This window comes from Babylonia areolata, chromosome 8 (assembly GCF_041734735.1).
Source record: "Babylonia areolata isolate BAREFJ2019XMU chromosome 8, ASM4173473v1, whole genome shotgun sequence".
Taxonomy (NCBI): Eukaryota; Metazoa; Mollusca; class Gastropoda; order Neogastropoda; family Buccinidae; genus Babylonia; species Babylonia areolata.
In genome coordinates, this window is record NC_134883.1 from 4,271,700 (window position 1) to 4,299,199 (window position 27,500).

Below are 27,500 nucleotides of genomic sequence, written 5' to 3' on the forward strand. Positions count from 1 at the left end.
GTTTTATCTAAGTAACTTGAGACAGACAAGACAAAAGACATATTGGTCCATTCAAACCAGTTCATGAAAGTAATATCAAAGTTACCCTCTGTCGATACATGAAGACTACAGTACAAGCAAACAGGCCTCTGAAATAAACGCAACGTGGAAGTCCTTCCTGAATAGAACCACTGGTTTCACAATGATCGTGAAGAACAACTTAACCAGTCTATTTTGTACTTCCACAGAAAAGACTTGTTTTTAACAAAGAAGAGTTGTGTCCCTTATCATAGTGCCGCGAAATTTTGCTGAATTCATTAAAGAAGGTTTTAATGTGTTTCGTTAGGAGCCAGTTTCAGTCTAGATTCTTTGCCACTTATGCCTTTACTGTACTTGTTGAATATGAATTAGAACAATAACTTGTGTTAATCTTGACACTGCATCCCGTACATATCCATTTGTAATTGCATGATCAGTTTTTTTATATGTCTTTTTCTCTCCTGTATATATCAAACCAATCCCAGTATTACTGGCAAATGGGTGCTAAAATAACATGCACATTACTGTGTATTTTATTTTGTTACACCATGTCATTGTTATTGCTATGCTCCAACTAACCCCCCTGTTCCCAGTTCAGGCTCAACTAGTCAGATACAGAGCCGTATTGTAAATCTAAGTTGTGATCTGTGCATTTGTCTATTCCTATTGCATTGTACCAGACTGATGATTACATTTGGCCTTTTATTTCATTTTATTTTCCCCCATTTGTATTACCCCCCCCCCCCCCCTCCCCCCTTTTGTTTCTTCTTTTTAAATTATCTTCGCTCTTTCTCAGTCCGTCTGTGGCCGTCACTATTCCTGTTATTCAGTGTCATGTTTCCTTGTTTTTCTATGACTCAAAAGAGTTAATGGGAATAAACAAACTCTGAAACTCAGAGTGTGATCGTCTGCGCCTGACAGCCAAGCGGGGACAACAGATCAGTGGGGACAAACAAGCTGAGAATTATTTCAGTTGTTTTGTTTTTCATGATACACCTTGTTCACGGTATAAAATAACTTGGATATTGCTCGGTCAAAGTTTTGTAAATAATTTGCATTGGTTGTTTTTTTTCTCATCTAAAGTTCAATAAACAAAACTGAACTTCAAGTTAGGGCCTAAAGTTCTATATCTTTGCTGATGCATGTTTCAGTTCATCATTTCATGTCAAACTTAGTTCCGCATTCCATATAATTATATACTGATATTTTATAATTGTGTTAGTACTGAAGCTTGTTGCTGAAACAACATTTCCTTGTGCTAGTATATGCTAGTGTTGATGGAATCTTGCATTAGGCCTCAGTACTGATGACAGTGAGTGCATTGTGAGTTCAGTTGAAATACCGAAAATTTTACATCGCGGACTCATGAAAAGTCATTGGGGCAGTTCTCTGATATGCAGAACGATTAGCCTACTTTGTAAGCCGAATTCAAAGACCTTTTTAGCGCCGATTCAGGTTTTATAAGAAGATAAGCTGACTGGGGGGAGAGGGGGGGGGGTCGCATTGGGCCAAAAAAGAAATGCAGGGACTGTTACAAGACTCCGAAGGGCGGAATAAATTCTCTGGGGTATATTAGGAAAACTAAAAGTACACAAAATACTTGATCTCACAACCAGAATTTAGCATGTTTCAGTTTGTTTTATTCTTATTATTTTTCCTGGCTGAAAACATTCCACGGAATTTAAAAAAAAAAAAGGAAGGAAAAAAAAGAAAGAAAGAAAAAAAGGGAAAAAAAAAAAGAAGAAGAAGAAGAAGAAAAAAGAGAGAAGTAAAACACATTAGTCGTTCTAAACCTGATTTCGAACTAACAGAGCACGAAAAGATGGGTTAGGCCATATATGCCAGCTTCGATTTCTCCTGTTTGTTTTGTGAATATCATATTTGTGCTTTTGTTGTGTATGACTTATGTTTTCAGATAGTGAAAATGATCTGGTCATGCAAACGAAACCGGGACAATACTTTGCCCTTGCTTTCCGTTTGGCTTGGAGACAGGAGATACTACGGCATAGAATATGTGGTGAGTTTTGCAAACAAAAAGAGGCATGTAGGAATATATATATATATATAAAAAAAAGTGAGATATAGAATCTACCAGACTTGAAAAAGATCGACGACAATCGATCAGGACAATGAACAATGTGTACATTTATTAACTGATTACATTTCGTCTTAAAGTTGATACAGTGGAAAGCAAAGAATCGCCACAAAAGCAAATTCTGCACTCCATCAGTCACGGGTATGGAGAGCATTGCCAACCCTTCAGTTTCAGTTTCAGTAGCTCAAGGAGGCGTCACTGCGTTCGGACAAATCCATATACGCTACACCACATCTGCCAAGCAGATGCCTGACCAGCAGCGTAACCCAACGCGCTTAGTCAGGCCTTGAGGGAAAAAAAGTGAATAGATAATAGACAAGCTTACACAAATAAATAAATAAATAATAACTATAATGTAAAAAAAACAACAAAAAAACAACAACAAAAAAACAACCAATAATAAATAAATAACCATCCCTTTAGCGAGGTGGAATGTTCGCCTTGGAAATAGGTAACCTTTTACACCTTCCTCTCCGACAGGTAGACAGAAAGATTTGGAAGATAGTTAAGTCAGTGTAGTGGGCAGGATGCTGGAGACTTTATTTTGATGGGATACATTATGCAGCCTGTTTATTCAATTTGTTTGAAATACATCCAGTGCAGCTTGTTCATTATTTCATTTGATTGGTTTTGCAGCTTAAAAGGTGTCACTTTGAAGTTTCTATTTTATTTTCAGATCAGATCTTTGTAACGCTGCAGAAAAAATCAGCCTGACAAATTACCGTATCAACCACATAACCAGCATTCAATAAGATCAAAAGGCTGAGAACAATGCGGACGACCAAGAAGCCTTGGAATCAATATTAACGACAATGGAAAACTCTCTCTCTCTCTCTCTCTCTCTCTCTCTCTCTCTCTCTCCCTCTCTCTCTCTCTCTCTCTCTCTCCTGGTGTCTGTCTTTGTTCCCCCCCCCCCCTCTCTCTGTTTTGTGGAGAGTGGGTCGACGGTCGTTTGTATGCGCGTCCAAACGTCTGCTCACGCCTGCGTAAGTTCGTTCTTATTTGTGTTTCAAATCGTGCACAGTTTAAATTGTGAGCAAAAGCAACACCAACCAGTCAAAGCCAATTCAGAAAGAAAGTTCGCGCACTTTAACCCTTATACATTAATGCCGAGTAGGTCTTCCGAAAGCCAGCTTTTGTTGCTGTTGCTTTGTCTCTTGAAAATCATGGACTAAAATGACTCTTGACAGCTATGGATTACTTTTCCACGAATGCACTGAGGAACAAGTCATTTATAAGTCAGCGTTTCAAAGACCCCAAGTACGGAGAAAAACAAACAAACAAAAAAACAAAAAACGTACGTCGATTCGGGAACGCACAACAAAAAGCAAATCTAACGTCATATAAAATCGACATGAGACGGATTCTTTACGTATGTCAGTCACTGGTCCTGTAGTGATAACTAAATTACATCTTTGAAAGAAATTGCGATGGAGACTTTAAAGAAGCGTGCAGAGTTGGGAAAGGGAGGGAGGGGTTTGGTAACATTATTTGATGGTTGGTTAGTATATGGATTGGGCAGCTTATCAAAGCTGACGATTAGATATGGATACATTTGAAGTCTGAGTTACCGTGGCCGTGTGCCAAGCCTGCTCGAAATGTTGATTAAAAAAAAAAAAAAAATTAAACATGTTTGTTGTCAGTTGCTCTGGTTGATTGCGGGGAATGTGGAAGAAGGTTGGCTGCTGGGTGAGCAGTCGAACGAATGGTTGGGTTTGTTGGATTGTGAATGTGTAGACACTGACTTGGGTGGTAGGCCTATTTGGTTGGCTGAATCGCCTGTTTGCTGGTTGGTTGGTGTGGTTGGTTGGTTGGTTGGATAGCTGATTAGATGACTGGTTTGCTGGCTGATTGGTTGGTGAGTTAGTTGTTGACTGGTTGCATTGACTCCACAGGCACGTGTTAGAAAACATACTCCCCTCCTACGCAATGCTTTCATCGAAAAGGCCATATGACCCGTTTCAACTGCTCATGCCGACAATTTTAGAGTGAACAGTTAGTATAGTATACTATGGACATAATCAACAATGCCAAACAAATATTTAAAAACAAAAACAAAGTCACGAAAATTTGCATGATAAGTATATGTACCAAGGTCATTGAGGCAATGCTCATCTTGCATTAAACGCTGAAACCAGATCATCGAAGGATAAAGCGTGTATTTTTCAAGGAATATACTTCTGTCGTAAATCGTTCTGTACTTTGCAGTGGAAAAGAAAATGCAGTTCCGTTTCTGTTGCATTATTGCAGAGTGAGCATAGAGGTCTTGCTTTGATACAGTGTTACGGTGTCTTTAGTTCTGATATGCCTAGTCTAAATCTTACCAGGATGTCACGGATGTTTGTGGTAACCGCTGTAAACTTGGATTCCATGGATACTTATGTTTTGAATGTGTGGTATGCACTAAATTTACGATTGGTACGTTCATTCCACTTTTGCTGGTAAAAATCTATTAGTATCTGCTTGAAAGATCCCAGGAATATACCTATATCTTGATTTGCCACACTGATTTTCCCACACAAAGCCAAAACCCGTCTCGAATAAAGTTTTACAAACATGAAATACCTGACAAATCTTACCTACATTATGAAGGGACAGAAGCATAATGTAGGATTTTCATGGAAGCTTGCATTCATCTAAGAGTTGTTAACCTTTTACCAGTATTTGATGCAAGCAACATAGGAAACATATAAGACTTAACCTTTTGCCAGTATCTGATGCAAGCAACATAGGAAACATATATAAGACTTAACCTTTTACCAGTATTTGATGCAAGCAACATAGGAAACATATAAGACGTAATATCCATTTTCGTCATACACTCATTGGGGATTGAAAATGGGGGAGAGAGAGGGGGGAAGAAGGAAGAAAAAGAGAGAGAGAGAGAGGTGGAGGAAGAGGGAGACAGAGAGGGATTAGAAAAGTTCAAGTGAGCGCGGTGGAGACTAAGCGAGCAAGTGACATGATCACTAAATTACATCATTATTATCATAAAAAGTAGGCTCGAGAACACACACACACTCTCTCTCTCTCTCTCTCTCTCTCTCTCTCACACATGCACATTCATGCATACATGCTCATACACACCACATCTCTATTTGTCTTTCTGTCTGTGGGTCTCTCTGTTTTGTCTGTCTGTCTGTCTGTGTGTCTCTCCTTCTCTCTCGCTCTGTAGGAGTTGCTCAGTTTAAAGACGCCTTTTTCATACTGGGCCAGTTTTTAAAATGTTATTTTATTCTGCAAAAAAAACACCATCGCTTAATATTAGCATGCGATTTACGTCCACATGGGACTTTTTATATAAAAATCGAATCATCGATCGTGTTAGTTTCACTGCAATCTATCTTAATTTCAAAGAAATACATGTCTCCAAAGTTAGCATGTCCAATACACGACCCGCTCACCCATGCAAACACGTTTTCACGCGATCCTTGACCCCCCCCCCCTCCCCCATCCCCTCCACAGCAATACGTTCATGCACGCATATGCATACGAAGGAACGCGCGCACCTCACCACTTGACATCTTGTCCACCCTAACCTCCACATACATAACACACGTGGAGTCCTGATATCCTCTGTTTTTTTTCTTCTTTTTTTTTTTTTTTTATCGTGGAAAGACGTACAACCGAAGACTAAGGAATGCCCTACCCCTTCACACACACACACACACACACACACACACACACACACACACGGATTTGACGGATGATTTGGAAATTCAAGGTACGACCCCTTTTCTTCTTCATTCCTTTTCGTCCTTCTCCTCATCTCTCCACGCTGTCCACTCCCTCCTTCAAGAAAACGGTGATTCACTTCTTTTTTTTTTATATAGAAATCCCGGTGACCTTGTTACCCCTCCCCCCCACACTCCCCCACTCTCTCTCTCTCTCTCTCTCTCTCGCTCTCATCTCTCTCTCTCTCACACACACACGCACACGCACACACACACACACACACGCACGTACATACACACAACACGCACATGCACACACACGCGCACGAACATACATACTCCCTACATATACTCACTACCAACACACACACACACACACGAGCATACACACACGCGCGCGCAGGAACGGGAAGGGAGGGGGGGGGGTCCGAAACAATATTATCTGTGCCTGCCTTTCAAGAAGGCTGAAAGGTGCTGAAATGAAAGCAAACAGTATGAGGGGGCAAATATTTGCGGTTGTAATTCACTAGCTGTTGACTAAGATTCAAAAATAAAATGGGCCGGTGGGGAGGGGGTCAGAGGGGGGGGATCAGAGGAGAACAGAGAGAGAGGGAGATTTTTCTTGCTGTTTTGAGAGGTGAAGAGACAAACGCCAGTTATATATATATATATATATATATATATATATATATATAGAGAGAGAGAGAGAGAGAGAGAGATATATATATATATATATATATATATATATATCACATTCGTAATCACGTCCTTTGGTATGGAAGGAGATTTGAATTGGGAAGAACCTTCTGAAATCCCAGCTCAACAAATGGCATTGGTAGTAGCAAATATGTTTACACATTCACTCACGCACACGAATGCACACACACACACACACACACACACACACACACACACACTCTCTCTCTCTCTCTCTCTCTCTCTCTCTCTCTATTTACATATGCATACTACGAACACACACACACACACACACACACACACACACACACACACACACACACACACACACACACACACACACACACACGAAGCGATAGTCATCCGCTCAGCTTACTCGAACAGATATTTGGGACAAAGACAGAACAGATGCACCAGTTCTTTGATCTGTCGTCATTATCAGTTGTCAAATCCACCGCAGTACTAGTTTTTGTCCAATACACGTAGAGTCATTCCACTATCCAGTGTGTGTGTGTGGGGGTCTGTCTGTGTCTGTGTCTGTATGTGTCTATGTCTGGGTGCTTAGAGCGAACGTACGTGCCCACACACGCATACATGCAGATGTGCGCGCAAAAACACACACACACACACACACACACACACACACACACTCACTCACTCACTCACACACTAACACTGTATAGGGAAATAACTATTTTTTCTATTGGAGGGTGTGGTTGAACCTAGGAACGAATTATAAAACAACAACAACAAAAACAGCAGCAACAACAACAACCAAAAAAGACAAAAACAAAAAAACAGCAACAACAAACAAACAAAAAACAAATAAACAAACAACCCCCCCCCCAAAAACAAAAACAAAAAAAAAACACTAATAAAAGTAAGTACACATTGTCACCTTTCCGCTCCATTTCGCACTGTATCAGTCAGTACGTCATGGGTAACATGACTCCATCGTTGAAATCTATCGTGCTTCGATACAAGGTAAACAAAACAACACAGTGTTCCCTTGCTCTCCAAGTACAGGGTCTTTGACAGGGAATGGAAACGTGAGGGGGCAGTTGTCGGAGTGGTGAGTGGAATGTAGCGCTTGGGGTGGGGGTAGGGGGTGGGGGGGGAGTGGGGGGGGGGGGGGGGGGGGGAGTGAGAACGTGAAACGGTGTCGATATCATAGGGATGGAAATGAACGTTTTAAAAACCTTCATTCTTGAACGGTTCATGCTCTGGTGTTGGGTGTTCTCTCTCTCTCTCTCTCTCTCTCTCTCTCTACCAGGTACACACACACGCGCGCGCGCCCACGCACGCTCGCAGCCCTTTTAAATCCGCTACCACCCTCCCCCACAGCAATACGTGCATGCACGCATATGCATATGAAGGAACGCGCGCACCTCATCACTTGACATCCTGTCCATCCTAACCTCCACATACATAACACACGTAGAGTCCTGATATCCTCTGTTTTTTTTCTTCTTTTTTTATTTTTTATCGTGGAAAGACGTACAACCGAAGACTAAGGAATGCCCTTCCCCTTCACACACACACACACACACACACACACACACGCACACTCACCATACCACACGACACCACACCACAACACAACAGAGAGAGAGAGAGAGAGAGAGAGAGAGAGAGAGACTTTGCGTGAACCGAACCCAGATCTGGTCGAGTATTCTATTCATATTGACAAGGCATTCCACAAAAAAATAACAATGTCTGCTTGGGCAATAACAGGGAAATAGTTTCAATGAAAGTATTAATAACCTGTAAATGTTTCATATAACTTACTTTGTCACCATTATCATGAGCACTTACGCCATATCTTGAAAATAACCACAAAAAAAGAAAAGAAAAAAAAATCAAATTCCACAACGAAAGTATAAATAATCTGTAATGGATATCGAAAACACATTATTAACTGCTTCCTTGAATGAAAAAAGAAAAAAAATCGAATGTTTTATGGGTTTTCGCTGCCATAGTAAAAATGTGTTAAGAAAAGAACTATGAGAGTATAACCAGCTGTATTTGAGGCGAGCCGTTTCCGTCACTTGATTGATCACCATTGATTATGAGTTGTGGCTGCCGTTATTTTTCACCAGTATTTTCAGCTTCACCTGTTTATTGGGTCGTTTAAAGACCATGCAGGTTCCCAATATAGGGGTTATGAGGAGTGTAGGGAGGTGAGTGTGGGAACTGAGGGCAAGGGAGCGATGTCTAAGCAAAAATGCTGAACAAGTCACGAAAAATAAAACCTTGGAGAACCATCAAGGAGTCAGTATATGCTTGTTCGTGCGTGTCTCATTAGAATTTTTTATTTTTTTATTTTTATTTTTTTAGTTTCCTTGATTAAACATTCATGTTAAGTAAAAGATAAAACTGGTGTACGAGAGAAAGAGAGGGAGGGGTGGGGGTAGGGGTGGGTGGGGGGGGGGGGTATGTGTGTGTAGGATGTTTGCGCAGTGAATGATCACACGGTTTGACTGACAGTGAAGAGACAAACGATCAGATGGATAGTTATTGTGTGCATGCATATGTACGCGCGTACTTATATGGGTATGCGTGCGTGGGTCACGTGCTTCTGCGCCTGTTGAACGTAAGGCTAGTTGCCGTCAACCAAGATTTTCTTTCTTTTTTGACTTCTTTTTACGTATATTTATTTTATTCACTTGTGTATTCGTTTTTGTGCTACAAGACCAAAATATAGTATGAAAGACCGAACTGAAGCAGAAAGTTAATAATCATCCAAAGAAGTCCTTTGAGCCGGTAACAAAAGCGAGACCTCAACGTCACGGCACTATATGGAACTCACCGCCCCTCACTGATTGTGCGGTATGTTAGAAAGTGACGTTCTTGACTGACTCTCTTTACGGGGAGTCATAGACCGACCGGACAAAAGGCCTTTTTTTTTCTCTTGACAACTCTTCATAAACAATTATATTGCCTCCACACTCTCTCTGGCTCTGTGGAAGGGCTGACCCTGTCCATACATACCTACCCGTCCTCTCCTTCATATACCTGCCACCCGGGATCTTTATCAATTTTTTTTTTAAACCACGCGTGCGCCTTGGTACATGCAAAAAACTAGAGACAAAACCTTCACGGCTCACCTGTGATTCCTTCCAAACAAAGGGTTGACCCTTTATTCAAAAAAGTTCGGTGCAAGAACACCCTCTTCCCGTTCCCCGTTTCGCATGAAATCCGGTTTCTTTTAACGATGACTGAAGCCACATCACCTCATCCTTGATGTCAACGAGAGATGCCCAATCACTCGACGAAATATCCAAAGCATTCGAACTTATGGAAACACTTACACAATCATAAATAGAAGTCGACCAACTAGTTTTTATTTTTTACTAATACACATGAGTAGTCTGGAATTGAAATAGGTGCGCAAGAATTTCATCCCTTGAGATTGGAGTTGTAAAGTAATATTTGTCAATGAAAATTGACATTGTCTCAATTTCTGTGATTTACACAAGCGCGCGCTCGCACACACACACACACACACACACACCAGAACAAAAGCTTACAAGGACACAGGTTAACATGCACTCCCGTAGATCACTTGAGACGAAAACGGTAAGTTCGAGAGAACATCATAAATCATACAACACATACTAAGACCCCATGAGTTCTTTGGAAAAGGTATGTTTCTAACACACTGTTATAAAATGAAGGAATAGAGGGTGCAAAGAGCTGAAAAAAAAAACCTTGCAGGAGACCAGCAGATAGCCGATAAGGTTCGTTATACAACATACTTTTATGTGTCAGAGGGTGCAGAACTATAAAGACGATATGAGGCCCTGCTTCTGTCACATAAAGTGCTGAACAAGGTTGCCAACCTTTTGTTTGTGAGAGCCTTATATTTTGGTTGTCAGCCTCTCTCTCTCTCTCTGTCTGTCTCTGTCGTCTTCTGGGGCATGACGGGTAATGGCGGCCAGGCAGCAGCTCATGTCAACAGGTGCAGGGAATTTTTGCGCTTTGGAGAGTGGTGAAGGACTGTTCCAACCCAGAATTGTGTGCAACTGTTTTGCAAAAGAATAGTGCAAAGGTAATACAGAAAAAATGGTAGACCTGATGACTTGGAGGGCTGCTATCGGTTCTTTTTGTGGAAAAACACAAGGTTTGCAAAATGTGTACCGTGACTTTTCACAAGAACAACAGGTGAACGATGACAGTGACACTCGGGCATGTATCTCGTCGACTGATGTTATTGTCGCTTTCGCGTCTTGTTGCATCATCGTGGCACTGATCAACAGTATTTTATGCAATGTATGGTCAATGTTGTCTTTGGACGGTGCTTGGTTAAGCAATGAAGGACATGCAAGAATAACTAGGTCATGTGCAGAAGATGTCCTGTGTGTCAATGGCAGTGGCAGTTATTGTCAGCTAGCAGTGCACGTGCCAGTGCTTGTTTCCGCCTTTTGCGTGGACACAGACAGACTGGAGGACTTCTCACGCAGGGATAATTTGAGGTTTTTTGGAATTCCCCAGTTAGTCCAAAGAAACTTTTGACACATGTGCGAAACAGTCGTGGATACTCTCAACAACATTGACGGACACAAAACATGGACTGACGATGACATTATAAGAGCACATCGGACGGGATATGAACGACATGGACAACCAAAGCCCATGATTGTTAAATTCAGCAAATGGAAAGACAGAATGTCATTACTGACCAATAGAGACAGGAGAGAAAGACTGCAGGGAAGGGGAGTGAGGATCGCCAACGACTTGACAAGGCACAGGCCCAGATCGTTGCCAGTGCGAGAAGTGAGGGGAAAAGAGCATTTTTCCAAAAAGGACAGTTGGTAATTGGTCCTAGACTTCTTGATACCCGAACGTACGCACAGGTTGCAGGGGGAGGGGGTGATCACAGTGTAGGTGCCAGTTCCGACAAAGCACATCACGATCACTCCTCAGTGGTGATGAAGCAGGGGGTGTCTGGCTTGGTCATTCAACAGGAAAAGTCCCCTCACCCTGACAGTAGACAGAACTTGACGATGACAGACAACAACACAAAACAGTGTATAACGGACAACACAGACCGGAATCTTTCTCCCCCCTCCCCACCCATTGACAAATCTGGTACCCAGTGTCAGAGTCAGGTCAGCAGTGCAGGTGGTGACGGGGGTTTCCCTCGGCACGGTGCAGTGACACAACGACGCGGGTCAGCGGGTGACAGCGGGGATAAAGGAAAGAGAGTTTGTAGAAAATAGATTAAAAAAAAGCCCCAAGATTCAGTAAATGACTGTAACAGAAAGACTTTTATATACAATGAAATATCTACTGAACAATGGCACAATCACTTCTTTAGTGTTTTCAACGAATCTATCAATAATATAGAGCAAGGAGATGATATACAGTTTGAGGATGAAGATAATTTTGAACCATTATTTAATGACCCAATATCTAAAGAGGAAGTTATTGCAGGTATTAAACATTTGAAAGCAGGAAAAAGTGCAGGACCAGATAAGATTGCCGGCGAAATGTTAAAACATGCAAATTCAAACATTATTGATTTCCTTGTTAAATTATTTAATCAACTCTTTGAAAATGGTACTTTCCCTTTAGAATGGGCAAAATCTATAATTATTCCAATTTACAAGAAAGGAGATGTCAGCAAACCTGATAATTATTGTGGAGTAGCACTCACTAGCATTTTAAGTCTATACTCACATACTAAACAAAAGATTAACAAAATGGTCTGAAAAAGAAGAAAAGATAATTGAAGAACAAGCAGGGTTTAGAGCTAAGTATAGTACCATAGATCATATATTTACATTGTATTCCCTTGTACAAAAATACTTGCTCAATAATATAAAACTTTACGTTGCCTATGTGGACTTCAGGAAGGCTTTTGATTCTGTGAACCGTAATATTCTATGGCATGTTTTGCGTGAAAGTGGTGTAAACGGAAAATTGTATATGTCTCTCAAGGGTGTTTATAAATCAGTGCTTGCATGTGTGCATGCGAATGGTGCATATTAGAATACTTTGATTGTCCAAACGGGGTTTAAGCAAGGCTGTCTTTTAAGCCCACAAATGTTCTCTTTCTTTATCAATGAACTAGCAATGGAACTCTCAAGAAAAGGAAGAAACGGAATTCAGATGATTCCTGGAGCAGTTGAGATATTTTTTACTAATGTTTGCAGATGATGTTATTCTTTTTTCCGGAACCGTTATAGGCTTGCAAAACCAGTTAGATGCATTAAAAGAAGAAGCAGATCGTTTAGGCTTAACAGTTAACTTAGATAAAACTAACATAATAGTATTTAGAATGGGTGAACATTTGTCAGTACGTGAAAAATGGTTGTATGGAAATGTAAACATTAAAGTAATTAATTCATACAAGTATTTAGGAATGGTATTTTCAACAAAATTAAGCCAGAACTATGCATGGGACGAATCATGCAGAAAAGGAAAAAAGGGTGTTACTGAAATCTTGAAATCATTAAAAAAGCTTAACTCGATTGATTGTTGCATTTTTTGGAAAATGTTTGACACAAAGATAGAACCTATACTTACATATGCAGCTGAAGTTTGGGGACTAAAAGTAAATTCACAAATGGAGAAAGTGCATACATATGCAATAAAACGTTTCCTTAATGTACCTATTCATTCATCCAACACAGTGTTATGTGGTGAAACAGGCAGATACCTTTGTACATAAAAACATTTGTGAAATGCATTAAATATTGGTTTAAATTACTGAAGCTTCCACAATCACGTTTATGTAGACAGGCTCACGATATGATGCTGTTACAATTGGAATTAGATCAATAAAACTGGGCTTTTAGTGTTAAAAAGTTTTATGTGAAAATGGTTTTGGAATTGTGTGGGTGTGTCAGGATGTAGGAAATGAACAGCAATTTATAGCAGAATTTAAAGACAGGCTAATTTGTTCTTTTAAACAGAACTGGCACTCAGATATGGAAAGTAATGACAAATATAGTTGGTTTTTCACATTTAAAAGCATATTTCAGATGGAAAAATATCTCACAGTTATAACAAATAAGTGGCACAGACTAAATTTGGCAAAATTTCGCCTGAGAACATACGGTTTCAAAGCAAACAAAAGATGGTTTCAAGCAGACACATCCACAGAATCGCCATGCTCTTTGTGTGCATTCAGAGTTGATGATGAAATACATTTCCTGTTTCAGTGTAAGTCATATGATGAACTGAGAAAAAAATGTGCATTCTTTGAGTTAGATATTGCTAAAAGACATGATCTCGTAAAAGACATGATCTTGTTGCTGCTTTATCGTCTGATGATGAAGTTATAATACAGTCGATAGCGAAATTTATTGCAATAGCATACACATTAAGACATAACCTTACTAACGACAACAATAACGGTAATAACGAGGAAAATAAGCATGTGTAGTATCTAGTTTTGTGTGTGTTCTGATGATAAATAAATACCGATAAATTACACAACAACACAACAGAATGGGTGGCTGAGTTTGGTTATATTATTCCTTCCCCCCGGACTAATACAACTGAACAGTGAAAAGACGTTCAGTTAAAGAAACACGCACACACACACACACACACACACACACACACACGCACACACACCACTATTTCATGCCTCGCATATTACCCACCCTATCCCCCCACCCCCTGTCACATCCCCATCCTTCCCTCACTCACACCTATCACTCACACCTATCCTCACGTCTGTAGCACACCACCCAGCTCTACTCTCAACTCACCGTTTCTTCCCCATATTTCAACGCGATTAAGAAATCAACCAGCCACTCTCTCCCCCAAACCCCACCCCCCGACATTCTCACCACCCTTCTCCGCCTGCCCCCCCCTCTCCCCAGCTCCCCTCGCCCCCCTCAGCCAATCCTCTGTCTGGTTCGTAACTGATCGGTGCCAGGGAGGCGGGGTTGGGGGGGGGGGGGGGGGGGGGGGGGCACAAAAACAACCGTCACTCAGTTAATCTTTCAGTTGTGCCTCGCGAGCAGGGGGGAGTGTTGGGGACATGTAACGACACTTAATGCACTCAGGTTTTTGGATGTCGAACTTAAACATGTTCGTTCGCCCAGTCGGATCATAAACGACTAAAAAAAAACCCAACAAAAACCCACACCCCATGCGAGGTCCTTATGCCATCGGTGTTTAAGAGCTTGAAGCAAGTTTTTGTGTTTGCCTTTTTTTGTGTGTGATCAAGTGTCCGTTTTTATTTGTTGGTATGTATCCTGAGTTTTTATTATTATTATTATTATTATTATTATTATTGTTATTATTGTTATTATTATTTTTACTCACCTGTTGATATATTTGTGAACTAAAAATGTGTTTCTGTTTTAAATTTTCTTGTACTGATGGATGAAATTACTGAAAGTAACCGATAGACTAGAGAATAGGAAAATAACTACGGTTTGATGTGCTGTACAAAGGCGGCATTATTTCTTTATGAACTAATTAAATGTTCGCAGGGTAGTTATGATATGGGCATTTAAAAATGTGTTCTTGACAGACAGATAAGCAAGCAGATTAAAAAGGAAAAAAAGAAGAGAAGAAAACAAGAACGATAATAACAATCAAACAGATACGTTGGTCGATATTGAAACTAGATTAAAAAGAATTTAAAAAAAGGCTTTTCTGTTGAACTTGAAGTAGACTGTATTGTCAACAGAAACGTATGCAGCATGGTCTTACGTTAAAAACAGAAAACACAGATAAATAGATAGATAAATGATTAGATAAATCGTTAAATGTATAACAGATAAGATAAATCGATAAATAAATGAATGAACAGATAGATAGATATACAGATAGATAAATAGATAGATAGATATAGATGAAAGACGTCAGGAATCACATATTCGCTTTAATTTCAGTGAAGTGTAAATCTGCGATAAAGTTTCATCCATGTGGTGACAGGGTTATTCTTGATGCATCTGACATAATCATGGTGTCGATTGGCAGTCTCGTACATTAATTAACCCTTTCACCGCCATGGTCGCATTTCGGCACCATCTAGGTAAAGCACCCATGTTATTGAAATGCAACCAGATGATGGGCATTTTGTGCATTAACCTAATGCTCTTAATTTTCAGTGGTAGGACTGGCCATTTTTTTTCTACACATCCCCAGCTATTCTTAGACACCATATTTTCTGTGGTTCCTGCACAAGGTTAATTTGCACTCTAAACTGACTGGGGGTGAAAGGGTTAATGCAGTCATTCCCTCTTGCTACAACTAAATCATCACATAGGTTGTTCCTCCCCAGTGTCTGTTAGTTTCTCCCCCCCCCCCTCCACACACACCTTCGCTGTTCGCGGTATTCATTTCTGTTGCTTTCTCCATACTCACACCAACCTTCGATATTCAACCATCATCTTCCGGAATGATTAAATATTTCGATTTTGCGTCCGTTCTTATGTTTCGCGTGTTCGTTTTACTTACTCGCTTAGTTTTCGTTCGGCTTGAAGATTGTACATTCCGTGTTCATCTCTTTGTCTGCTAACATACTTTTTTAGTTTTATTTTACGTTTTTTTCTTTTTCTTTCTGTCCCGTTTTCCACAATTCTCTTGTTTAAAATGTGTGTGTGTGTGTGTGTGTGTGTAAGAGAAAGAGAGAGAGAGGGGGAAAGAAAGAGAGAGAGAGAGGGAGAGAGAGAGAGAGAGGGAGGGAGAGAGAGGGAGAGAGAGAGAGAGAGACCCTCATCTTGTTACTGTTTCTCCCAGTACTTCTCTGGACAACGAAATAACATTTCCTTTTTCATGCACTTCACATCACGCCCCTGTGATGTCCTTTTAGTGTGCTTTTCATTTATCTGCTAACGCCGTTTGTGCTCATAGTCTGTTCCTCTGTCTGTCTGTGTGTCTGTCTGTCTGTCTGTCTGTCTGTCTGTCTCTCTCAGGAAAAAAAAGTCTACGAACACCGTCATCGGTTGTAATTTTATGCTTCGTTCTTCAGGTGCTAAAAATGTTCCTCTTCCGTTCTTTTTCTTGTCTCTTAGTACCTCCATTGTCTGAAGTTCACTGTGTTCTGTTCGTCATCTGACGTGATTTCCCATACATTTCTTTCCCATCTTTGTCTGCAAACACACATGTTCTGTTCTGATTCATTTCGTTCTTTTTTTTTCTCTCCTTTTTAAAGGTTAGTTTGTATTTGTATTTCTTTTTATTACAGCAGATTTCTCTCTGTGAAATTCGGGCTGCTCTCCCCAGGGAGAGCGCGTCGCTACAACAGCGCCACTTATTTTTTTGTATTTTTTCCTGCGTGCAGTTTTATTTGTTTTTCTTATCGAGGTGGATTTTTCTACAGCATTTTGCCAGGAACAACCCTTTTGTTGCCGTGGGTTCTTTTACGTGCGCTAAGTGCATGCTGCACACGGGGCCTCGGTTTATCGTCTTATCCGAATGACTAGCGTCCAGACCACCACTCAAGGTCTAGTGGAGGGGGAGAAAATATCGGCGGCTGAGCCGTGATTCGAACCAGCGCGCTCAGATTCTCTCTCGCTTCCTAGGCGGACGCGTTACCTCTAGGCCATCACTCCAGTTGTCTCCAGTTGGCTGGATGCTTGTTTTATAATCTGGTAATGAAATTCATCAGTCTAAGTAAGTCGGCTTGAAAAGTATTCATCTCAATAATGTTGACTGGTACGCAAATAACGAACAATGAAATAAAAGAGGAAAAAAGAGAAGGGAAACGAAAAATGGGGGGTGGGGAGAGGAACAAGCGAGAGAGAGAGAGAGAGAGAGAGAGAGAGAGAGAGGGGTGCACAAAATTGCCGATCCGATTCCGATTATGTGATCAATAAATGTCCTGTTTCAAAACAGAAAATTTCGAACCGTTGAGTGATTTTGAAAACGACAATGATAGAAACACAGTCGAACTGAATGTGTTCATTCTTTATGCACTATTTTAACACTGAAAACGTCAACACTAATCGGAACACAGTCGCTTCTCAGTTTAACTGGTACAATGCGTATTCAACAAAAAAAAGTCAGCATGATAGTTGTTTTTGTTTTTTGTTTGTTTGTTTTAGATTTGTGGTTTGCTGCAATTCACAATGTGAATGTACCCGGATAACAGTTACTTTCATGTGATTGATTTTTGTGGTTTTTTGTTGTTGTTTTTTTATTTAAAAAAAATCAAATTATCATGATTCTGTTTAATCTTAGATTATCGTTTTTGTCATAACACGATTGTGAATCTGTAAACCATATTGAAATTCCATACAGTGTGCTTTTTGTGGTTTGATTCGATCCCTTACATGGCAAAACAGCTATTACGTCTAAACAGTTCAGCCTATTAATATTATTTTTCTGCCATTTTCCTGTTCTGTGTCGTTAATATGCCTGGATATATGTGATTATTGAAAACATTTTCCGTCATCCCATAGTTTCGACAAATGTTCAAATTACACAAAATGGGGAAAAGAAAGAATGACGTCAAAACGAAGAAAGAGAGTTTAATGATAGGTCTCTTTTTGTTATCATTATCTTTTATTCTTCACTTGTATGTATCTGTTTACTCTTTCATTTATATGATAGTGGTTGTTATGTCTTAATGTTTGTAATGATTTTACGTGATGTCTTTGGTGCAAAATTAAATGTAAAAGGAAAAAAAAAGAAAAAAAAGAAAAGAAAAGAAAATCAGTACAGACTAAGATATGAAGGGGCCAGTGGAAGACAGGTTATATGTGGAACAGACAATGGTACAATCAAAATGTTGTGTACTCAGGGCTTGTCGTGTGTGTCTCCCAGAACAGCAAAGAAGACAGGAGGAAATCAGAACACTGAGTGACGGAAGAGAAGAGTTGGATCACAGGAGTGTGGACGAAGAGGGAGCGGAGGAGCGAGAGAGAGAGAGAGAGCAGTAAAATGGGATGGTGTCCACTCCAGCGTGGGGGGTGGCCTCTGCTGCTTCTTGGGCTATTCTGTTGGTCAAGCACTGTCTTCGGTAAGATTTGTCGTGTCGGGTTGTGTTTCACCGTCTTGCATTTTGTCATATCGTCCTGTACTGCCATGTCTTCTGTTACCTTGTAGTATTGTGTATGTAATTAAAGCAGTCATTTTCCTTAAGAACTCCAGAACACCACAGCATAAAAAGGTGTATAACAAGAGGGTCAACCATTCGAAAAGCGTTTCAAAACCCTGTTATGTTTATTGATAAATTTGTTTTCTTCAAGCACTCTGGAACTTCACTGCGTAAGAATGCAGATAACAGAGTACTAGCACTTCGAAACACTGTTTTCAACATATCATAGATATGCATTCATTTTAAGCGTATTTGAGAAGTCCATGTGTTCAGAAACAATAACATATTCTAAAGTTTTGACTAATTTGGTAATAAAGATAAACATCGCTGTAAATCCCAATAGATTGTAACAAATCTGTACCATAGATGAAAGGACGCCTCAGTCAGTTTTGTAGTTGTTGTTGTTCTGTTTTTGTTTTTGTTTTGTTTTTACTTTAGTTCGTGGCTTTTTTTCTCCCCGCCGACTATCAAGTGTTGAATGAATCATCACAGACACGTTTCATTGTGTGGTAGGATCAATCGACGCAGGGAATATAACATACACACGTACACGCGCATGTATTGATCGTTAGGGCAGTTGTCATGTGTTTCGTCTGGAGTTTTGCAAAACAGCAGTTGTAATTAGAAACAACATCAAGAGCAAAGAAGCCACCCCCTGTCCCAAAAAACAGTATAACAGCAAAACAGTTTTACATGTGGCATGGCTTTCAACTCCTCTCTGTGCTGACGACTGTCACAGCGTTCCGCCAGCAAAGCACATTCATCAAATGAACTGTCGCAAAGGTGTAGCGCGAGTAGAACATGTGTAACGCGATGCCTTCTCCCACCGAAGGTCCTGGGGTGGATATCCCCGTCGACAATACCACCTGACGTTAGTGTCGGCGTTAAATCCAAATGTAACTAGGTAACAGCACGTGGCCGCTAACCACAAGGAGCTGAGCACAGTATTGTCAGCCTTTCTGCAGAAGACGGAAAACACCCGTCGGATGATACATTGTGCTGTGTACTGATGAGTAAGTGATTTTAAGTGATGAAACTTCCCTGAATAAACCGAGGTTTCCCTTTTCTGGGGGGAATTTTTGGCTTGACATTGTATGAGCCTGTTGGAGCGAACGTAACTGTTGTCTAACTGCTTGGTCATTGATTTTAAACCACAACTCATCTGGTTAAGGATCGTTTAAGATAAGCATTACTTCAAGAGGAGAAGTATATCTCGCTGGTTTTGTGCCATTTCTTTATATGTTCAGCTCTCCAGTGTTTCGTCTGGTTTCTTCCGTTCGTTTGCAGTTTTGACTGTGCACCAACAACAGCAGCTTCGATGAATTGCAACGGTAGTTTGAACAGTTTGCCGAAGAACATTAAAATTCCAGCTCCATGAAGTACTACTACTTCTCCATGTTTCCCTTTTTATTTGTACTTGACACATTCCTCTTCTCGTTCTCCTTCCGTTTTATTATCCCTCCCCCCTCCCCCCCCCCCTCCCCTCCCGCTTCCGTATATTTACATTTCTCCAGCTTTATGTCAGATCCGAGTGAATACCTATACAGAACAGAAACTCTGCCTGATGTATGTATGATAATGTGACCGACGTGTGAACATCACGCCTGCTCTTCAGAGCGGCCGCTGTACTTAGTTTTTACACATGTCAAACAGGCCTGTACAAAAGCCTTAACCCGGGGGTTTCCCATGTTCCAGACCTTTCAACCACTGTGTACAATATTAACGATCCCTAGCAGCGGTGTAAAAACGGACTTTTGAATCGGTTGAGCATTAACAGCACGGTGTAGCCAATTCCATTAGAACGTCAGTGCGGAGTCAGGAACCTGATACTTCCCTCCCAGTCCCAGGTCTTTAAAAAATTTTTTTTGTTTTACAACCCCCAACCAGTAGCAGGCATTTATGCGTGACGGCGACGAAGAGACTAATGCAGGGCTCCAAGTTAGTTTATTGCTGTCCACCCTCCCCCCCCCGAAAGCAACTGAATAAGCGCGATTGATACGTGGGCTGTTTTGTAAACCCTGTTTTCGTGGAGACATCCAGCCGAGGGGTTTGTCTGAGAAAAGACTAACCTCGTCTTGGGCTCTGACCTTTGGGCTGTAAAATATATTGACCCTATTCCCTTCACTTGAACAATGAGAAAAAAAAAAGGAAACAACCGAGGAAGTGATCTAAAAAAAAAAAAAAAAAAAATCTTACCTATAGAGATGTTGAAGGAAGACATATAAAGAAAGACATATGAACAGATATATGTAGTAAGGTTTCTGCGTTCAGAAAGAAATATAAATCTTTTATCTGTGTAACAGAACAAGGTTTCTCCAGTCAATGGGAAACCATTTACAGCTTAGTCTTTTGTGAAGGACTATGACTCTCAAACTAGGAGGCAAAATTGCACTGGCTCTTAGTGCTGCAGCCTTGTGGGCTAGTTGGCCTTTGGGAACCATCCCAACGCCGACTGTCCTAAAACCCTCTTGGCCGAGAGAGTGGGGATGTACTTGGGCAAGACACTCTCCACTATAATCAAATTCTAGCCCAAATAGTCGGAACAGCAGTTGCCTCCTCTGCTGTTCTGATGGTCATAGTCGGACACGACTGACTATTATATATAATAATAATAATAATAATAATAATAATGGTATTTATATAGCGCTGGATCTTGTGCAGAGACAAATCAAAGCGCTTTCGCACCAGTCATTCACACGCATACATAACTCTAATACTGTAGAAACTAAAGACAAGGAAGGGCAGGCAAGGGAGGCTATTTTGGGAAGAGGTGGGTTTTAAGGCCAGACTTGAAAGAGCTGAGTGTGGAGACTTGAAGCGAAAAAGGAAGTTCGTTCCAATCGCAAGGTCCAGAAACAGAGAAGGAACGGCGGCCAACAGTCGAGTGTTTGAATCTGGGTATGCGTAAACAGAGTGGATCCGAGGCCGATCGTAGTGAGCGAGATGGAGTGTAGAGGTGAAGGCAGCCGCAGAGATAGGAAGGGGCAGTTTTGTGAATGCATCTATAACATAGAGTGCTGATCTTGTACTTTATTCGGTGTGAGACAGGGAGCCAGTGGAGATGTTGCAAAAGAGGAGTGATGTGCTCAGATCTTTTCTTTCTGAGGACGAGTCCGGCAGCAGAGTTTTGTATGCGCTGAAGGGGCTGAATGGATGAAGCAGGCAGACCAGACAATAAAGAGTTACAGTAGTCAAGGCGAGAGAGAATGAGAGAAACGACAAGTCCAGATGTTGCGTCAGTGGACAGATATTTCCGGACGGCACTGATGCGTCGCAGTTGACAGTAGCAGGACTGACATGTCTGACTGATAAATTTTTGCATGGACAGTGTATTGTCAAGGACAACACCGAGGTTCTATATATAATAGAACAACATGTTAATGGGGAAAAATAAATGCTGGCAGTTTAGAGAAAGCGTGACAGAGGAACGATCATGCTTCCTCGCAATCCCACGCTTTCCCTCAGTGTGCGAGAAAGGGTGGGCTTGCAAGAAAGCGTGGGCTAACATGGTATGATTATCGTCGTGAAATTTAAAAAGAGCTCTCAGTGTCAGCGGAGAATATCACAATCCAAAGATTTTCCGATTCAGCCCAGAAAAGGTTATATCCGAAATCAAAAGGAACAATAAATGGTCTTGTAATGAAGAGAGGAAAAATGCACTGAAATGAGAGTAACAGTAGCTAATGAATAATTGAACTTTGCACTTAATGCTTAGGGACCAAACAGGATGCAAGGGATGGCAAAATGTATTAAAGCACGATTTTTTTGTAAGGCTCAGCTGTATGATTCCAAACAGTCTAGGAAAAAATAGCACTGGTTCATATAAAGGTGCTGTATGATTCCAAACAGTCTAGGAAAAAATAGCACTGGTTCATATAAAGGTGCTGTCCACCACTAGGCCAAATCATTAAACATAACAGTATTTATCTGTCCGCGTCCGCCTTCGGGTTGACGACCCAGATAAGTAAACATATACACAAAACAGCAAACAGATAACAGCACGAATAATATTACATATTGCAACGACAGTAATGATAACTGCATGTTGGGCATGTTCTTGCTTCCGTAAGGGCCGAACACTGAAAGCCAGTCAATGACGGGAACTTAAACATGGATATTTGATCATCCAGCTTCGACATGTGTGTTCGCACGAAGGGAAATAATGTGCCCGCAGATCTGCACATAAATTATTATGTTGATGTAGAGGAGCAGTAAAAGCGATGTCCGCCCTTTACCACGTAGGCGCATGAACCCAGAGATTTGAAAGTCTAGTGCTCTAACACTGGACAAAGTCAGTGTCACCCCTGTCTTTTCCACATACAAGGGACAGAATTCATATTTGCTCAGGTCGATGGGCGCAACAGCCGAGCGGTTAAAGCGTTGGACTTTCAACCGGAAGGTCCCGGGTTCGAATCCTGGCCACGGCGCCTGGTGGGTAAAGGGTTAAAATTTCTCCGATCTCTCAGTTCAACAGATGTTCAGACCTGCTAGTGCCTGAACCCCTTCTTGTGTATACGCATGTAGGAGATCAAATACGCACGTTAAAGATTCCGTAATCCACGTCAGCGTTCGGTGGGTTATGGAAAAAAAGAATATGCCCGGCCCCACCCCCCGAAAACGGAGTATGACTGCTTAAATTGCGGGGGTAAAAACGGTCATACACGTAAAAGCCCACTTGTGTATGGGAGTGAACGTGAAAGTCATAGCCCACGAACGGGAAAAATGTATATGAAATGAGGAGGTGGAAAAGAAGAGGAGGAGGCCATAGAAATCGTCTGGCATTTTCTGTCCGTCATACCTCAATTTATTCTTCCAAGCCTTTTTTCTAACCATTTCACGCATTTCAGTGGCTTAAGCCAGTTATGTCAAAGGTATGTTAATATTTCTGCTTGCTCGCGCGTGAGCGAGAGAGAGAGAGAGGGAGAGGGTGTGTGTGTGTGTGTGTGTGTGTGTGTGTGTGTGTGTGTGTGTGTGTGCACGGGGAAGGGTGTGTGGGGATGATTATGAAAGGTGGGAGGAGAGAAGAGATCCATGGATCGTGTCACACGGCAAAAATGATCCTATCTGCTTTTAGACCTGATACTCGAGTTGGAAAAAATCCCACCACACGTACACACTTAAACAAATTCATTGTTACACACAGACACAGACACAGACACACACACACACACACACACACACACACACACACACAGAGAGACTCACTCACCCACTCACACGCACGCACGCACGCACGCACAGACACCGCCAAACACACACACACACACACACTCTGTTTGCTTCTCATTGGCTTCTACTTGGCGTTGTTCTTTATTATAGATGTTGACATGGGAGTCCCTACCCTTATCACCCCTATTGTCACGGGCAGAAAAGCCTGAACACTGAATCATTCAGACGGACGTCACACTTCATTCTTCCCACCCCCCCATCTCTCTCTCTCGCTCTCTTTATGAGTATATATATATATATATATATATATATATATATATATATATATATATATATATATATATATCACACACACACACACACACACACACACACACACACACACACACATACTCTCTTTCTTTCGCGTTCTTTCAACCCGAACACGAAGATATTTTCAGCAGGTGTGCACAGTGTGCTGCGACTAACCAGGAGCGTTTCATGTTTCTACCTGATTTTCATGAAATCGTACCGCTAAATGATTTTCTCAGCGAAGGATTAATGTGAAGCTACGGGTCCGGCAAGCGTATCGGAAACATCGTTTCTCAAACCATTAGGATTCAGTGTTCCGTGACCTGAGACACCCTGTAGCGAAAATTGTATGCATTGTTCACGATCCTTGTTCATCATTGATCATAGCTGTAAATCGTTTTTCCAGTGAGAAGACAAAACCAGCAAGCTTTTCTTAACAGTGTGTGCACTTCATAGAAAAGTTGTAACACGCCTTTAAACTCATACGTTCCAGCGCGCACTCGCAATCGCGCGTACACACATACAGACGCGCGCGCGCGCGCACACGCACACATTGAGACGCCCATGTTAATGACGTTACCATAGACGCATACCTGTAAACAAAGGAAAACACACACACACACACACACACACACACACACACACACAAACACACACACACAGAGCGCCTTGATTTTGTCACTGTTCCTTTTCCTTTTTTAGTTGTTGTAATATACCCCCCTCCCCCTGTCTTATATCACTTAATGTGGATAGACATTGAATCAAATTGAACACACACACACACACACACACACACACACACACACACACACAGAGCGAGCGCGCTCGGGCCCGTGACGATGTCTACATAGATTCTTCCTCCCGTCAGTCCATACAACTTCCCACCCAAATGTAGAATAATGCTTGCACATGCAGTGATTCAAACTAACAAACTAATTAACTCATAAATTAACTAAACAACATGAATTTGAGAAACGAAAATGTGTTTACCTTTTCCAGTTTCTTGCTGCTCACTGCTGTCAAAGCATCTTCCGCATGAGCAGTGTCTCAGTTATTTGGTGATGAACACATGCACCACGTGCAGCCAATGATTAACGATGTACATCATTATGGATGTGCCGATCGATGTCCCTCCCTGATTCATTTGTATGAGCAGACTGATGAAGGATTGATGTGTGTGACTCTGTGTGTGTGTGTGTGTGTGTGTGTGTGTGTGTGTGTGTGTGTGTGTGTGTGTGTGTGTGAGCGCGCGCGTGCGTGAGCGCGTGCTGTGTGTCTGATAATCTTAAGATTAGATTTGCTTGATTATGTTTGGCAAATCTTGATTCAGGGTTTGATTGAATCGGATGACCGCAAATATCTTAAACAAATGTCAGAATTATTTCAGAATGCTATTAAGATTTTGGTGATTGCTTTGAAAGGGTATTTTAGCTGGGTGCTTTGTAGACATTACTGTCGGGAATATGGGAGTAAGAACTGCCTTTCCCAGCTACAAAATACGAATGTACTTTCTTCAAATAGATTTCGTAGAAACACATGTTCTGTATCAACCGCCATTGCTTGAGTTTAGTGTTTTACTTCTGAGGAAAAGAGAATTGGGTTTGTTGCAGCTACGTGCTATGGCAGAAGGAAGGAAGGAAGGAATTTTTGTTTAATGTCCCGTCACACATATCGGTGATTGAAGACATTTTGTAAAAGTATTTATGAATACATCTGAGTATTATCGGTTAGAAAGGGTGGGAGATGTGGATGAATGGAGGGTTTGGGGAAACTGGGCAAATGAGGGTAAAAATGTGGGTGAAATTTGAAAGAAAAACAAAACAAAGAAACAAACAAACAAACAAAAAAAACCCTCTGAATACAGTTACAGGAAATTACTTAAAGGACTTCGTAAAAGAGAAGTCGTTAAACTGACAAGCGAAACAACTGATAATGAATGCAAAAAGTCAAAAACATCAACGTTCTCAGTCACTTGTGAAGACACACTTTCGTGTACAAAAGGCTTCATCAAGCTACAGTGAAAAATTATATGCTCAATTGTCAGGTTATTAAAGCATAAACACTTGATATTAGAACAAAACTTGGTTGCTATGGCAGAGTCCAACCATTTACGCGTATAACTAAACACACCCACACCCACACATACACCCACACCTCTACACCTCCCTCCTCACACACACACACACACACACACACACACACACACACACGCACGCACGCACGCGCACACTCACCTGCACGCACGCACGCACGTATGCACGCACACACACGCACACACACACACACGCACGCTCGCTCGCTCGCTTGCACGCACACACACACACACACACACACACACACACACACACACACACACACACACACACACACACACACACAAACAACCAAACACACACACACACGCGCGCGCGCACGATTAATGCAAAGCCAATAGCGCACGTCATCCGCTCAGATTACTGGTACAGAGACAGATCAGGTTGACATTGATCTATCTACGTTATTTGTCAAATCCAACGTACCAGTTTTTGGCTCACACGCGTTTACAGACAATGTGAGTCTAAACAGGACCCTGTGCTTTGGTTACCCGTATTTTAGTGTGCCTGTCGACACCAAATTGGCTTAGTGATGGGAGTGTGCCTGTCGACACCAAATCGGCTTAGTGATGGGAGTGTGCCTGTCGACACCAAATTGGCTTAGTGATGGGAGTGTGCCTGTCGACACCAAATTGGCTTAGTGATGGGAGTGTGCCTGTCGACACCAAATTGGCTTAGTGATGGGAGTGTGCCTGTCAACACCAAATTGGTTTAGTGATGGGAGTTTGCCTGTCGACACCAAATTGGCTTAGTGATGGGAGTTTGCCTGTCGACACCAAATTGGCTTAGTGATGGGAGTGTGCCTGTCGACACCAAATTGGCTTAGTGATGGGAGTGTGCCTGTCGACACCAAATTGGTTTAGTGATGGGAGTGTGCCTGTCGACACCAAATTGGTTTAGTGATGGGAGTTTGCCTGTCGACACCAAATTGGCTTAGTGATGGGAGTGTGCCTGTCGACACCAAATTGGTTTAGTGATGGGAGTGTGCCTGTCGACACCAAATTGGTTTAGTGATGGGAGTGTGCTTGTCGACACCAAATTGGCTTAGTGATGGGAGTTTGCCTGTCGACACCAAATTGGCTTAGTGATGGGAGTGTGCCTGTCGACACCAAATTGGCTTAGTGATGGGAGTGTGCCTGTCGACACCAAATTGGCTTAGTGATGGGACAAAAAGGTTCTTTCCTCACATTGGAAAGCATACAAAAACTGTGAAGAAGCCAAAAATGTTTCCTCAGTCACGTTGCCGTTACAGTTTTATTTCTTATTTACAAAACTTAGCACTTTGTCTGGCATACTGGCATATTGATTGATAGCAATTCTATCCATTTTAGTTAAGATAGGAACTTCTCCTGCTTAATATGGAAGTTACAATGATGTATACATCTGCCAAGAGCATTTTCTGCCAAGTAGTAATGGAACATCAACCTGGGGTATTTATATTAAGTTATCCC

The 27,500-nt window shown here is 41.4% G+C and overlaps 2 protein-coding genes across 2 annotated transcripts in view; one reads left to right on the forward strand and one right to left on the reverse strand.

Annotated features, from left to right (window-relative positions):
- LOC143284466 (transmembrane protein 43-like) overlaps positions 1 to 195 on the reverse strand; it is a 28,027-nt gene extending 27,832 nt beyond the window's left edge. The window contains exon 1 of the mRNA XM_076591123.1: positions 86 to 195. Coding sequence (XP_076447238.1) covers positions 86 to 100 — 15 coding nt within the window. The 5' untranslated portion in view covers positions 101 to 195. The remainder of the gene's footprint in view (positions 1 to 85) is intronic.
- Positions 196 to 14,494: 14,299 nt separating this feature from the next.
- The window catches only part of LOC143284468 (protocadherin Fat 4-like), a 100,833-nt gene continuing 87,827 nt past the window's right edge, over positions 14,495 to 27,500 (forward strand). The window contains exons 1-2 of the mRNA XM_076591126.1: positions 14,495 to 14,690; positions 18,223 to 18,418. Coding sequence (XP_076447241.1) covers positions 18,340 to 18,418 — 79 coding nt within the window. The 5' untranslated portion in view covers positions 14,495 to 14,690; positions 18,223 to 18,339. The remainder of the gene's footprint in view (positions 14,691 to 18,222; positions 18,419 to 27,500) is intronic.